Source organism: Podarcis liolepis (genome assembly GCF_965112155.1).
Source record: "Podarcis liolepis genome assembly, chromosome: 3".
NCBI lineage: Eukaryota > Metazoa > Chordata > Lepidosauria > Squamata > Lacertidae > Podarcis > Podarcis liolepis.
The window spans coordinates 122,824,733-122,840,804 of NC_139557.1; the positions used below are offsets into that span (position 1 = coordinate 122,824,733).

Consider the following 16,072-nt stretch of genomic DNA (forward strand, 5'->3'; position numbering starts at 1 on the left):
CTGCTTCACTTCTCAGCTGCTTAGGCACCCTGCCAAGCCATGTCTCTCGGAGGAGGTAATAATAATAATAATAATAATAATAATAATAATAATAATAATAATTTATTTATACCCCACCCTCCCCAGCCAAGACCGGGCTCAGGGTGGCTAACACCAGGTATAAAAAACAATTGCTTAAAATGCAACTTAAAAACAATATTAAAGTACAACATTAAAATGCAGCCTCATTTCAGTAGAAACTCAAATCAAAAACTTTTTAGGGATGAAAACGTCAAATCTTCACCAAGGCCAACTATCCAGACTGGTCCTATGTGGGCCAGAAAGAAGCCAGGGAAGTCCCCAAATAGGAGTTCCATCACAGGAGAAAGGAAAGAGGAAAGAGGGGGAGGGGATCAAGTTGATTCCAAGCCAAAGGCCAGGCGGAACAACTCTGTCTTACAGGCCCTGCGGAAAGAAATCAGATCCTGCAGGGCCCTGGTCTCATGAGGCAGAGCGTTCCACCAGGCTGGAGCCAGTGTTGAAAAGGCCCTGGCCAAGTCTGCTACCTGCACCTCTTCCTCAGAATCTCACAACGCTTACTGAGTTTGTGCCAAGGATCTGTAGGTCCGGCTTCTCTGACTCCAGCAGCTTGGCCACCATCTTTAGGAAGCTCTCCACGAAAAGATTGATGCTCTGACAGTGACAGGCCATCAGGAGCTGGTCCAGGGCTTCCATCGCGATGCAGACGTACCTGGAGTGGCAGGTGGAGAAGGAGAAAGCAAAACCACCTTTAGAATGACTCCATCTCTTACTGGATTAGAAGGAGAGCAAGGGAAGGCAACGTTCAGGGTCACCAAAGGGTACAAAGGAACGCAGGAAGATGCTTTTTATCCAGTCACAGGATCACAGAATTGTAGAGTCACCTAGTCCAGGGACGTCCAACTTCCAAGAGACTGCAATCTACTCACACGATTAAAATCTGGCAGTGATCTACCCCTTTTTTTTGGGGGGGGTGTTCAGGTCAGAGTTGTTTTTTTAGGGAGGAAATATTCGTTAATTTAGCAGCTTAGGTCAAATAAATAAAAAAGGTGCTCACAAAGAGATTGCTAATGAGACAGTCAGCCTCGTTGCGAAAACTCCAACTTCCACTCTAGCGATCTAGAGGGCGGGGCAGGGGGAGGAGCTGGATGGAGAAGCCAGCAATCTACCATGATCTACCGAAACCTTCTGGGGATCGACCAGTTGATCCCAACTGACCTGTTGGACATCCCTGATCTAGTCCAACCCTCTGCAATGCAGGCTGTCACACAGAAGATGTTGAAGCGATGATTCTTCAACATCAACTTCGTTGGACTGATCATGTTCTGCAGATGCCTGATGATAGTCTTCCAAAGCAACTACTTTATTCCAAACTTAAAAATGGAAAGCATAATGCCACTGGTCAACAAACACTGGCCTGAGAGCGCTCCAGTTGGAGAACAGCCTTTACCAAAGGTGTCATGGGCTTTGAAGACACTCGAACTCAGGACGAAAGGGAGAAACATGCTCGGAGGAAGGCACGCTTGGCAAACCCTCACCGTGATCAACTCCCACCTGGAAACCAAAGTCCCCACTGTGGAAGGACGTGTGGATCCTGAATTGGCCTCCGCAGTCACTTACGGACTCATTGTTAAAACTGTGTTTATGGAAGACAATCTTACCGGGCTAAGAGGGATTGCCAAAGAAGAAGAAGAAGAAGGGGAAGGAGGAGGAAGAAGATGATGTTGAAGAAGATGATGATGATGAAGAAGAAGAGGAAGAAGAAGATGATGATGAAGAAGAAGAGAAGGAGGAGGAGGAGGAAGAAGAAGAAGATGATGAAGAAGAAGAACACCGGCTGTCACATGGAAGATGGAGCAAGCTTGCTTTCTGCTGCTTCAGAAGGGAAGAACAGAACCAATGTTCAAATGACAAGGAAGGAGATTCCAACTAAACCTTTGTTTGACAGGGGAACGGACTCCCTCAGAAGGTGGTGGGCTCTCCTTCGTGGGAGGCTGGGTGGTCACCTGCCAGGGATTCTTGAGCTGTGATTCCTGCATTGCAGGGGGTTGGACTAGATGGCCCTCAGGGTCCCTTTCAACACTGCAATTCTATGATGCTATTACTCTGTTGTTAGAATTCTAAGGTCTCAAATATAAATTAAATGTTCATCAATGTACAAGGCAAACACATGTTGTTGCTATTTAGTCATTTAGTCGTGTCCGCCTCTTCGTGACCCCCTGGACCAGAGCACGCCAGGCCCTCCTGTCTTCCACTGCCTCCTCCAGTTTGGTCAGAGTCATGTTCACAGCTTCGAGAACACTGTCCCGCCATCTCGTCCTCTGTCGTCCCCTTCTCCTTGTGCCCTCCATCTTTCCCAACATCAGGGTCTTTTCCAGGGAGTCTTCTCTTCTCATGAGGTGGCCAAAGTACTAGAGCCTCAGCTTCAGGATCTGTCCTTCCAGTGAGCACTCAGGCAAACACATACAGGGACGCGGACTTATAAAAAATATTGGGGGGGCCCGGGAAAGCTCATGAATAATAAATAAGCTCATGAATATGCAAATAAAGTGGCGCCGCCTCCTCGTGAGCGAATAGGGGAGAGCGTGCTGCGCCTATTAATCAGCTCCAAAGGAAATTGGGTGGAGCTTTTGCTCGGGAGGGAGGGCAGGAGGCATGCAGCCCGACCCTGTGCATTTTGGGCTGGGGGAGGGGCGGCGGTGGCACTCTGCTGGAGGGGCGCCGGAGATTATTGGGGGGGCGGAGCCCCCCCAAACGAATTTTTGAGGGGGCTCGGGCCCCCTCAAGCCCCATGGAGTCGGCGCCTATGAACACATACATAAGTATATAAACCACATGTCTGAAATAGTACGGGGGGGCCAATCCCGAAGGGATTTCAAATCTCCCAGTGACCTCAAATATTCCTCTGCAGGAAGGGAGGCAAATGGGGAAAGCCTTCCCATTGTCTTTTTCCTTGCAAATCCTGTCTTAAGGGCATCTTTGTGTATGAATAGGGTGAGCCTGTGACCTGGACTCAGGAACTAAACTATTAACCATCACAAAAGAATGCCCAGGCTGTCCAGGTAATGCAATCAGTGACCATTATCAGGTATCCTGGCAGGTAGGATTTCTGTCATAGACCGCCTCCTTCTGTGATGTATGTATGATGTTTTGGGGGGTGGTCTTGAGCTTACGGGGGGGGGGCAGTTTTAAAAGTCTATATAAGGGCTTGCGCACCATTGTTCTGGGTTCCTCCTTCCTGCTGTGTGTGGTGAGTGAGAACCCTGTTGCAACAGTTTAATAATGATCAGGCTTACTAGCTGCTTTGCTTCTCAATATTCTCTGGTTGCCTTCTGTTATTTTCTCCTACCGATAGGGAACCCACTTAAGGACTCTATATGGGCTCTCGGATACCCCATAAGGGAAAAGGAGCAGGTTTTTTTCCCCTTATAACAGCTCCCTACATTCTTCGCCCAGTTCTAATCCAGCAGCAGAGCCCTTCTCAATCCCTTTTCGTTGCTCCATCACAGATTTCTGGACTCAGAGCTAGCCGACGTGTCTTCTGAGCTCACCTGTTCCAGAATCTGAGCCCAGGATTTCCCCTGGGACCTGCCTGGGAGGTAAACATCAAAAGCAAGGTGAGAAAGAGAGAGAATGAGGACATCCTGCTCCGTTAAAACACACACACACCAAATAAAAAATAAATCTGCTCAATAAGGCCACGGCAGACACAAGTTTTGCTCCCCAGGCACCGCAAATGACGTCAAGCAAAGACTTGAAGACGTCGGTGTCTCTCCAGGGCTCAGCCAGCCCAAAAGGCAAAAATAAATCACCTGTCAGTGGAAGACAAACAGGCCTGGATTGTTTGCAAAGGCAATGTTTTTGCAGTGGATATTTAAGCCCACTTATTCAATCATTTCAGAACTCGAGTCTCTCTCTTTGTCAGACATAGGCCCATCAAGCCCGGACTACCCAATTAGGGTTGTCATATTTCAAAAAGTGAAAATCCGGACACAAGTTGTTGAGGGTGGTTTTGTTTTTGTTTTTTGCAAAATCTCCAAAAAACCCCACAAAAAACAGTTTTTGAGCTATTTTTACGGCAATTCTCCAAAAATCAACGCTTCCGACATGGGTTGCAATACATCCGGGTTTTGCAGGAAATTTTCAGCGATTTTCGGAAATTCCGCCCAGACGCAGTTTCCGACAGACGGATCCCAGATATGTCTGGGAAATCCCAGGCGTATGACAGCCCTACAATAGTGAGGCTTCAGTTTCAAGACCTGTCCTGGGTCATATTTTGTTGCACAGATGTAGAATCACCTCCTATAACCCTCCCCAGGTTTTGATATCTTCCGAGGTGGCCCTTCTCTCAGTCCTGCCCCCTGCCCAGGCACGTTTGCTGGGGATGTGGGAGAGGGCCTTCTCGGTGGCGGCTCCCAGGTAACTTTGGAACTCCCTGCCTAGAGAAACGATTATCTGTATTTTTTTAATAAATCATGTGTGTATGTGTTTAATTGTTTTTAATTATTGTTTTTCTTTCTATGTTTTCAGCTGTTCTTATTTCATCTGTAAGCCACTTTTAGTCCCTACCAGGGGGAAAATGTTATTTTTATTTTAGTTTATTTGTTAGATTTACATACCTCACTTCATCCTTAAGATCGCTTCTGGCGAACCAGAGCAGTGCACGGAAATGCAGTTCACCTTCCTGCCGGAGTGGTACCTATTTATCTACTTGCACTTTGACGTGCTTTTGAACTGCTAAGGTTGGCAGGAGCAGGGACCGAGCAACAGGAGCTCACCCCGTCATGGGGACTCGAACCGCCGACCTTCTGATCGGCAAGTCCTAGGCTCTGTGGTTTAACCCACAGCACCACCCGCGTCCCAACAAGATACGGGATAAAAACAAGTAAACAATTAAAAGCTAGGCTATAAATAAATAATTATAATCAGGGCTTTTTTTCCCATCTGGAACTCACCAGAAATCAGTACTGGCACCTCTCAGGTGGGCGCCATTGCCAGAATAAGAGAACAAGGAAGGTGTTAATGGTGTTTCTTTTATAGAAAAATAGAAATACAGTCTTACTTTGAATCCTGAATGCCCTGGAACTCAGATGTTTTGGCTCCCAAAACTGTTCCGGTTCACGAATGTTCTTTAGGAACCCGAACGTCTGACTGGGCTTCTGATTGGCTGCAGGAGGTTCCTGCAGCCAATCAGAACCCGCGCTTTGGTTTCCAAATGTTTTGGAAGTCGAATGGGCTTCCGGAACAGATTCCGTTCGACTTCCAAGGTACGACTGTAATAATATTCATAAAATAATAATAACTCAGTAGTAGGGCGCATGTCTTGAATGCAGAAGGCTCCAGTTAGAGCTTCTGGTATTGACAGTTTACAGGATCAGGTAAATAAAGTGAAAGATCCTCCTCTGTCCAAGAATGCCAGAGAATCACTGCCAGACGGAGCAGACTATATTGAGCTAGACAGCCAAGCGTTTTGATCTCAGATAAAGGAGTTTCACGAGTTCCGCTGAAATCCACCATTTCAACTGTGTGCAGAGATCAAAGCCGAGAGTCCCATTCTCTGGAGGGAATTAACCAGTGCCTCCAAGTCAACCCAACATCTGAAATCGGAGGAGGCGGCATGTGCCCTCCAGCACCCGCCACAGCCTTTGCTGCCGACATCAAACTCTCCTCCATCAAAGGCTCCGTTGCGAGCAAAACCTCATTAGCCGTCCCTTGAACGCAGAACCTCAGACAATCCCTTTGAAGGGATTGTCATTTCTGATGAAAGCAGACATCTTTGCAGCTTTGAAACGTCTCCCATTTTCCATGCTTCTGAGTGACGCTTCCGCGCCCCTCTTTCTCTCCAACATCTCCCCCCCCCAAAAAAACCCCACTTTTTTTTCTCCAGCAGATGAAAGCAAAACACAACAGGCAAACAGGAGCAGAAAGCGCAAAGAGACAGTTGTGCGTCCTGGTTGTGTCGCCAAGACGGGGGGAATAAACCAAAAACCCACCCCAGAAGTATTTGAAGGCCCCGTTTCATCTAGAGTCGACCCGACACCTCAGAATCAGAGCGGCAATTTATTATTGGCAACATCAACGCCCCCAGAAGACTCACAGCACCATCTCTCCGGCAAACACCACCTACTAAGTGGAGCAGCTGCTCCATCGAAGCGGAAAGGCAGGTGTGAGCAGAAAGAGGATGGATATAGAAATGACTCAGGCGGCTCAGCAAAAATAGAATTTGAAAAATCAAGCGGAATGGTGGAATCTTCTGTTTCTTTAGAAAAGAGGCGGCAGAGGCAGAATTCTTTAGCGTCAAAGAGATATTTATAATATTATGCACAGAGGGGAGAAAAGGGACAGGGAAAAGCTTTGGTCCTTTTCTCGTGACGCTAGGAATTGCGGAGAAACGGATGGGGGAAAGCTTTACGGTGTCTCTCAAAACGCTAAATTTGTGGACCTCATTTGAAAATTCAGGGCAGGTAAAAGACAGGAAGCCATCTATGGCTCTGCTCTGCTTCCACTTTTAACATGCTGTGCGTGAGGCTCCTCTTTTCTCTAAGCTAAAAGTCCTGAAAGCTCCATCCTTTCTTTGATTGTTTTGGCAGCTCTGTTATGTGGGATGTGATACATAGGTAGCAGTCAAGTGCAACATTCCTTGTTTTCCTAGAGAAGACATAATAATAATAATAATAATAATAATAATAATAATAATAATAATAATAATAATTTATTATTTATACCCCGCCCATCTGGCCGGGCCTCCCCAGCCACTCTGGGCGGCTTCCATAGAAACCAAAAATACAATAAAATATAACACGTTAAAAACTTCCCTGAACAGGGCTGCCTTAAGATGTCTTCTGAATGTCAGGTAGTTGTTTATCACTTTGACATCTGCTGGAAGGGTGTTCCACAGGGCGGGCGCCACTACCGAGAAGGCCCTCTGCCTGGTTCCCTGTAGCTTTGCTTCTCGCAATGAGGGAACCGCCAGAAGGCCCTCGGCGCTGGACCTCAGCGTCCGGGCAGAATGATGGGGGTGGAGACGCTCCTTCAGGTATACAGGACCGAGGCCGTTTAGGGCTTTAAAGGTCAGCACCAACACTTTGAATTGTGCTCAGAAACGTACTAGGAGCCAATGTAGGGGAAAACTTCCTGTTTCCTCCTGGCCTGGAGCATCCTTCCTCTTGCATGTGACTAGAGGTGGGTGTGACCTTACCTGTTCAGGTAACAAAAAAGCAGGGCACACAGCACATTTTCTTCTTTTCGACTCTTCTCCATCTTCAGCTTGTGAACTGCAGTGACTGCTAGTTTATCAGATTATCAGATCCAAATGTATATATTTCGTAACTAAGTCTGCCTTCAGGGATCCAACTGTGAACTGATGATGTGAGCAAACTTCTTTTATATACTTTACACAAGATTGTGGCGTGTTTCTTCTTTTAAAAGGGATATAAAGGGGACTTTATAGGGACATGGGGGGCACTGTGAGTTAAACCACAGAGCCTAGGGCTTGCTGATAAGAAGGGTTGGCCGTTCGAATCCCCGTGATGGGGTGAGCTCCCGTTGCTCAGTCCCTGCTCCTGCCAACCTAGCAGTTGAAAAGCACGTTAAAGTGCAAGTAGATAAATAGGTACCACTCTGGCGGGAAGGTAAACGGCGTTTCCATGCGCTGTTCTGGTTCACCAGAAGTCGCTTAATCATGCTGGACACATGACCCGGAAGCTGTACGCCGGCTCCCTCGGCCAATAAAGCGAGATGAGCGCCGCAATCCCAGAGTCGGTCACGACTGGACCTAATGGTCAGGGGTCCCTTTACCTAAAGGGGACTTACCTGGAACCTAATAGTGAGAGGCTTACACGAGCCTGCAACCAGCTATCTGCTGGGTGTTTAAAAAGGGGGATGTAAAACTCTGCTAAGTTTTACTTGCGCAAGTTAGGAAGGATATTAATAAACAATATATCCTCTCCTGCCTCCCTGAACATTCTCACATGTTATGAACCTTTCCCAAGTCTGCAGTGTCTTTTTTGAGGAGAGGCACCCAGAACTAGCCTTCCAACCTCTGCTTAGGAACCACCAAGGAAGGAAAATCCACCACCTTCCCAGGTAGTCTGCAGAACGGCTCCGAAACAGATTGGGTTTCCAACGTCTGATGTTGAAACAATGGCTTGGCTCCTAAGAAGACACTTTCACCGGATCCAAGTCAGAAGCGACGAGCAAGCGTTCATTGGATGTACAAAAAAATCTGATAAGGAAGGGGAATGAGGCAGGAGTTTTTTCCATATAGAAAGTTACATTTGTTTCTCAACAGGAACTTTTTTTATGTACGCTACAGCAGCAGCAAGAATTCTCATCGCAAAGCATTGGAAGACACAAGACCTGCCCACCTTGGAAGAATGGCAGATGCAACTAATAGACTATATGGAAATGGCAGAAATGACTGGCAGAATCCGAGACCAGGGAGAAGAGTTGGTGGAAGAAGATTGGAGGAAATTTAAAACTTATTTACAGAAATATTGTAAAATTTTTGAATGCTGATGACATTGAAATGAATTGAAGGGGTTCTAGCAACAAGGTAAAATGCAAGATGGGATTGATAATAGATAAACTAATAGGATATGAATTTGCTGAACCAATTTTTAAAAGGGATACAAAAAAGGGAGACGTGAGGAAGTCAGGAAAATAAGTTAACTAAAGATGAGAAATCAAGAAAGAGGGTGTTTTGTTTTCTTTTATATGTGTTTTTTCTTTTTCTTTTTTGTGTTTAATGTTTGTATTTTTGTATTTTGTAATTTTGTATTTTTCTGTTTTTGTATTTTTCTGAACTTTTCTATTGATAAAACCTAATAAAATATTAATTAAAAAAAAACCATATACAAATTCAACAAAACTACTGACTTCACCCAAACATCGACGTTTATAACCCAAATTGCATATAATTGTGTTTAAAAGCTTCGTCTTATCCAATTCTATCCTCTCTCATGTGTTTCTTGATATATTGTCCAACTTTCTTACACTTCAAGCCCTGTTGTCCATGGAGGTGCAGGTCAATTCTGTGTCCAGGGCAGCTGTCTACTAGCTTCATCTGGTATGCAGGATGATGATTATTATTATTCTGCACCTGGGCAACAACTTTTCATATAGGCTAGAAAGGGTTCCCAGTTTTAAAAGCTTTTCTCATCCCACTGCAGGGCTGTAGAATCATGGAACTGTGGGGTTGGAAGGGTCCCCCCCAGGTCATCCAGCCCAACCCGCTGCCACACAGGTCTCCCTTACCCGTATCGGTGCCTGCTCACATCTCGGATCAGCTTTTCTGACAGGTAAGCACCGATGCGGTCGAGCTTCTCGGGAGCAGAAAGTGCATAGAAAGTCAGCTTCTCCATGTTGGTTTTCACCAGCCCATCCTGGGGGAGAAAGGGAACATGTGTCAGGACTCGAGTCTGCACGGCCGTCTTGAGGGATGTCAGACAAGGACCTCTGCTCAAAGGATGGATCTAGGGAGGAACCGAGGAGCCATTGGCTGTTCACGTGGTACAGCCTAGCCCCTATAAAAATTCTCTGCTTCAGACCTTTTGTAAGTTTGGGGGCAAACTTTGATAGGTGGAACTGGCACCATTACCGGTGCCTCATAATAATAATAATAATAATAATAATAATAATAATAATAATAATAATTTATTATTTATACCCCGCCCATCTGGCTGGGCTTCCCCAGCCACTCTGGGCGGCTTCCAAAAGAATATTAAAATACTATAATACATCAAACATTAAAAGCTTCCCGAAACAGGGCTGCCTTCAGATGTCTTCTAAAAGTCTGGTAGTTGTTGTTCTCTTTGACACCTGGTGGGAGGGTGTTCCACAGGGAAGGCGCCACCACCGAGAAGGCCTTCTGCCTGGTTCCCTGTAACTTGGCTTCTCGCAACGAGGGAACCGCCAGAAGGCCCTTGGCCCTGGACCTCAGTGTCCGGGCTGGACAATGAGGGTGGAGGCACTCCTTCAGATATACTGGACCAAGGCCGTTTAGAGCTTTAAAGGTCAGCACCAACACTTTGAATTGTGCTCAGAAACGTACTGGGAGCCAATGTAGGTCTTTCAAGACCGGTGTTATATGGTCTCTGCGACCGCTCCCAGTCAGTGGCGTAGCGTGGGGGGTGCCAGGGGTGCCGACCGCACCGGGCGCAACATCTGGGGGGGCGCGAGTCCAGAGGGAAGGGACAAGTTCCTTCCTCCGCCGGGCTCCCCGCCGCCACCGCCAGCCTTGCGCCCTAGCGCGCGCGCCCCCCGCCGTCGCTGTGGCTGCGCTCCGCTCACTGCTCGCAGGAGGAGCAGCCGCTGCAGCAGCGCTGACGCCGCCACCGACGCCTGGCCGGGCACGGGCAGCCTCTGCACCCTGCCGCCGCCGCCATCCCCTCGGCCCAGCCACAGGCGGCGGCTGCTTCTGCCTCCATCCTCCTCCGGGCAAGCAGCGTTGTTTGCGCGGCAACTCGCAGGTTAGGGGTTGGGGGGGCGCAAATTACTTGCCTTTCCCCGGGTTAGGGGGCGCAAATTACTTGCGTTGCCCCGGGTGCTGACAACTCACGCTACGCCGCTGCTCCCAGTCACCAGTCTAGCTGCCGCATTCTGGATTAGTTGTAGTTTCTGGGTCACCTTCAAAGGTAGCCCCAAGTAGAGCTAATCCCACATTTGTAAGAACTTGATCTCTTAGTGCAGCAGCATTTAACCTTTGGAACTCCCTGTCTATTGAGATCAGGCAGGTGCCTCTATTGTACTCTTCTGCTACTAAAACATTATAGTTTAGAGAAGCCTACCCAGGGGCAAAAAGCAGATCATGTTGTTTTTTTGAAAGAGGGAAGGGGGTGTTGAAACAAAGCCGCTGATTGTTTGCCGATGAGGAAAGAGAGATAAGGGATGCTAGAGATAAAGGAAACTGCCTGGGATGGGGAGGTAACGACAGCAAACTTGCAAAGGGGGGAAACAGGAAGGCTAAAGCAATGAGGAGAGAAATTAGAAGAAAAGGAGGAGCAAAAAACTGCTCCAGCTAAGGAAAAGACACTAAGGCAAACAAGAGGGAAGGGGGTGTTGAAAGGAAACAGAAAAGAGATAAGGGATGCTAGCGGAGGCTGCCTGGGAGGGGGGAGGTAATGGATCCTCAGGATTTTTGCATTGGGTCACCCCAAATTCACCATCAGATCACATGTCTGTGGCTACAGCATGAACCACAAAAATCATACATCCATTGTTTCGTTCAGAATATTTTTTTTCTTGTTTTCCTCCTCTAAAAACTAGGTGCATCTTATGGTCAGGTGCGTCTTGTGGAGAGAGAAATATGGTACATTGAACTGTAATTATAGTACATTCTTAATATGCAGTCAGTAGTTCATTGTTTGATTAAATCAATACTGGCCCCCAAAGTGACAGAAGTCTGGAGGGAGAACCAAAATGCATTAAATGGGGGGGGGGTGAGTTTGTATAAAAATGCACACCTTTGTGAAAATAATGTACATAAATGCATTACTTTAGAGGAAATTGTTGACTTTTCCCCCTTCCCCCCAAAACTCCTACCCCACAAAGTTTGGACACGATGAGCTGAACTGAAGATTAGAAAAATAACAAAAATGAGGAAAACGAGAATTGACAGATTCCTCTATCCTCCTACCTTTTGCAATCACGTATCCTTCACTCTTAAAAAAACAGGATGCATCCCCCATTCCCGGAAAACATAACCCTTAATTTGGCAGCACTTTCGGATCTCTACCTCCTGTGCTTTGCCTTTCAGTTCGGAAGTAAATCAGGAAGAAAGTTTCAGGGAGATGGGGGGAGGGAAGAGAAGACATATGGAAGGAGGTGTGAAAACAGCCCTCCCCATTTGGCAATGAGCTGCCTGTTAGAATTCCTGCTCTGTGATTGCAGTCATGGGACTTTTGTCTATCACATGACGGTGTATGTTTTGACTCCACAGAGTGGGAAGTGACGGAGACAGGATGTTTGTGTTACTGTGTTCCGTGAAGTGGGACTATTGTCCTTTGTTCTTTTTCTCTTTGCTGTCTGATGCTAAAAATTTGCACTGGTCAGGCTGCCCTTTGAAGTATTGATCTTGACCTAAAGAATTTGGATGCTCTGTGCAGAATCCGCATTCCTGGGAGGGCGAGGAGGGAAGGATGTCAACACACACACACACACACACACACACACACAGCACAACAACTCTGAGTTTATCCGCAGAGTAGAGTAGAGGAGCATGTTTACCTCTGGATCCTCGGGGAAAATGTTGTCAACAAGCCTCTTGTAACGGGGACGCAAAGCTCCACAACAGCCGCAGACACCTGGAAGAGAAGAGGAGACCATGAGGACATCAGAAAGAACCTCCTGTTCTCACAGCGGCCAACCAGATGCCAGTGGGGAACCAGCAAGCAGGATTCGAACACAAGAGCACTCTTTCCCCGCTGCAGTTCCCAGCAACTGGTCTCCAGAAGCGTTGCTGCTTCAAATTGTGGAATAAGATCATAGCCATCCATATCCCTCTACTCCTCCATTAATTTCTCCATTATTTAATGCCATCTAGGTTGATGGGACGCGGGTGGCGCTGTGGGTTAAACCACTGAACCTAGGGCTTGCCGATCAGCAGGTCGGCGGTTCGAATCCCCGCGACGGGGTGAGCTCCCGTTGCTCGGTCCCTGCTCCTGCCAACCTAGCAGTTCGAAAGCACATCAAGTGCAAGTAGATAAATAGGTACCACTCTGGCGGGAAGGTAAACGGCGTTTCCATGCGCTGCTCTGGTTCGCCAGAAGCGGCTTAGTCATGCTGGCCACATGACCCGGAAGCTGTACACCGGCTCCCTCAGACCTAATGGTCAAGGGTCCCTTTACCCTTTACCTTAGGTTGATAGCCTGAGACCTTCGGGTATAGGGTGGTATAGAAATAGAATAAATAATAATAAAATAAATAAATAATGTCCATCTCTGCTTATTGTGGGAGGGAGTTCCACAGTTTAACTACATGTTTCAAGAAGGACTTTATTTCGACTCCTGCTTGTGGGTTTCCCCAAAGAGCCACCTGGCGGGCTGCTGGGGGAACAGGATGCTAGAGTAAATGGGCTACTCGCCCAATCCGTTCTTTAAGTCCCAGGCTGGGCTGAGGTGGGGAGCAGAGGAGGAAAAGATTTCAGGGACAGAGAAATGCGAGCCTCGCTCCAGGCAAGGCAGTACAAATGCTCTTTTATCGGTTGGAGGCCATGACTCACAGGAGCGAAAAATGCCCCGGCAACCTTTCAGGAGCGAGATGGCAAGGAAAGGGATGGTGCCTTCATCGCTCAGAAGTAGACTAGATGTAGCCCTTGGAAAAGAGGCTGGAAGGAGTAGTTTGACAGCGGCAGAGAGAGGCCTTTTTCTTTGCTGCGGTGTGTGTCACGACCTTGTGCAGGCAAGCCCTGAGCTACCCAAGGTAAAGTTTTGCTTGCCATACTGTGCCACCCCACCCTATCTCGGTCGCACTCTGTGCCACGCGCTTCATCCCATTCAGTCCGACTTGCTCAGCCAGGGAGATGCAGAGCTCCCCAAATCATGGCCGAACCCCGCAGGTGGGGAGAGAAAACGGGAGCCTGAGCTGGTCTCCGTTCTCTCAAATAAGCAGCTCCACAGCCAGTGGTGTAGTGTGGGTTGCCAGCGACCGGGTCAAGGCACAAAAGAAGGGGCATCACCTGCGGCTGCCTGCTCCCTGGGAGATGCTCAAGCCGTGTGTTCTGCTTGTTGCTGAGCCAGGGAAGGAAGCCACCTCCCTCCCAGTCTTGACACACCTTCAGAACCTCTGTAGCCCAGTGGAGTATCATGGGTTGCGCTCTTAAGAATTTTGCACCTGGGGCAATCGCCCCTGCAACCCCCTACCAGCGCTACGCCACTGTCCACAGCCACTCCTCGAAGCACACAAACTTCAGCCTGGGGGGGGTGTTCATCAACGAGGGCCGCATTCTTTTCCGGGTGACCTTGCGGGGGCCACGTGTCAGTGCTGGGCGGGGCCAGGGGCAAAAGTGGGCGGAGCAACACACACTAAATTCGCCATTGCAAAGCAAGGTAGCTTCTGCTCTCTCTCTCTCTCACTCACACACACAAACACACATATCTTCCATGCAGGTGAGCAAGAGGCGTTGTCCAAGTTCAAGGGCAAATTCCAGTTGGGCAAAGACATTCAAGAAGGATGAAGATCAGGGCATGGCCTGGTTAGAGTTCCAGGGGCCAGGCAGAGAAGCCTAGAGGGCCACACGTGGTCCCAACCCCGAGGTTTCCCGCAAAATTTAGCCTTTCCCTCCTATTCCTCCAGTGCAACATCCCAGGAAACAAGGAGGGCCAGGTTAAGCTGTGTACCGGAAGGGGCAATAATAATTTAATAATGATAATTTTATTATTTACAACCTGCCCATCTGGCTGGGACTCCCCAGCCACTCTGGGCAGCTTACAGCGTATTTAAATCCCCAAAGCACCCCTCTTTTCTATTCCATCAGCCCCTGTTGGCACAGCTAAGACCAGGGCCTGATGGGAGTTGTAGTCCCAGCAAAGCCTGGAGGACCACAGATGGTCTCCAGGCTCTGATCTAATTCCCTCTCCCCTTCAGGTCACGGCCTAATATAGCACAGAGTGGGCTTAAGTCCGTTGAAATGGGTGGTTTTAAGAAGGAAGAAATGGATGCAGTGAGAGATTTTATTTTCTTGGGCTCCATGATCACTGCAGATGGGGACAGCAGTCACGAAATTAAAAGACACCTGCTTCTTGGGAGAAAAGTGATGACAAAGCTAGACAGCGTCTTAAAAAGCAGAGACATGACCTTGCCAACAAAGGTCCATATAGTTCAAGCTCTGGTTTTCCCAGTAGTGATGTATGGAAGTGAGAGCTGGACCATAAAGAAGGCTGATCGCCGAAGAATTGATGCTTTTGAATTCTGGTGCTGGAGGAGACTCTTGAGAGTCCCATGGACTGCAAGAAGATCAATCCTTTCCATTCTTAAGGAAATCAGCCCTGAGTGCTCACTGGAAGGACAGATCCTGAAGCTGAGGCTCCAAGACTTTGGCCACCTCATGAGAAGAGAAGACTCCCTGGAAAAGACCCTGATGTTGGGAAAGATGGAGGGCACAAGGAGAAGGGGACGACAGAGGACAAGATGGTTGGACAGTGTTCTCGAAGCTATCAGCATGAGTTTGACCAAACTGCAAGGAGGCAGTGGAAGACGGGAGTGCCTGGTGTGCTCTGGTCTAGGGTGTCACGAAGAGTTGGACACGACTAAACGACTAAACAACAACAACAACAAGTAGGTTTGAGTCCTCTGCATTGAATTGCAGCCTCTGCAATTGCTGTTGCCTGGTTCAATATTTCCCCCCTCCCATGATTGATCGGCACAATTACTCTAAACTTCTCCCCCTCGCCTCTGGCTCCTTCCTCAAAGTGAGCAATTGATTCTTCTCCTTCAACACAAAGTGCCTTGCACCTGACCTCCTAATGAATTCTCCATTCCTATCCGCAACGAATCTTGCCTCTCATGATGTCTTAAAGCCGCCTCATTATCGCAGATGCCAGACTAATGTTAAGTTGATCCCATTTCTAATGTGAAAACATGATGAGCTCGCTTGCAGGGCTCCAGAAATTCAGATCTGAATGCACTGAGCTGGGATAGCTCAGTTGGTAGACCATGGGATTCTTAATCTCAGGGACGTGGGTCTGAGCCCCACGCAGGGGGTCAGACTAGACAACCCTTGGGGTCCCTTCCAACTCTCCAATTCAGATCTACTTGCTCAGAACAAATCCCATTGATTCAGCCGGAATCACTCCCAGATGCGTCTGCAAAAAGATTATTATTATTATTACTACTCAAGGCAGCTTATGCAGATTAAAACAACCAAGACAGAACACAAAGAGCTAAACACATACAGAAGATGGTCGTTAAAAAGCAATCAAGCTCTAATGGAATTAAAGCAATACAAAAACCAAATCTGTTAAAATCCAGAGTTCCCCTTCTGTAGGGAGGGATCCCTGCCAGTCTTTCCTGGGGGCCTAGGCTTCTCCTCAGCAGGCTGCTGTTCTGGGGCGTCCCT

At 47.9% G+C, this 16,072-nt stretch overlaps 2 protein-coding genes across 11 annotated transcripts in view; one reads left to right on the plus strand and one right to left on the minus strand.

Annotated features, from left to right (window-relative positions):
• The window catches only part of FBXO16 (F-box protein 16), an 810,609-nt gene that overhangs the window by 579,526 nt on the left and 215,011 nt on the right, over positions 1-16,072 (plus strand). The gene's annotated exons all lie outside the window — the stretch shown is intronic.
• The window catches only part of EFR3B (EFR3 homolog B), a 141,228-nt gene that overhangs the window by 42,238 nt on the left and 82,918 nt on the right, over positions 1-16,072 (minus strand). For 7 of the 9 annotated variants that reach the window (XM_083494318.1, XM_083494319.1, XM_083494316.1 and 4 more), the window contains exons 2-4: positions 12,244-12,320; positions 9,274-9,401; positions 580-730 (exon numbers count right to left, since the gene is read on the minus strand). In XM_083494318.1, the coding sequence (XP_083350444.1) occupies positions 580-730; positions 9,274-9,401; positions 12,244-12,320 (356 nt within the window). The remainder of the gene's footprint in view (positions 1-579; positions 731-9,273; positions 9,402-12,243; positions 12,321-16,072) is intronic. The other 2 variants (XM_083494321.1, XM_083494320.1) reach the window with 1 other exon arrangement.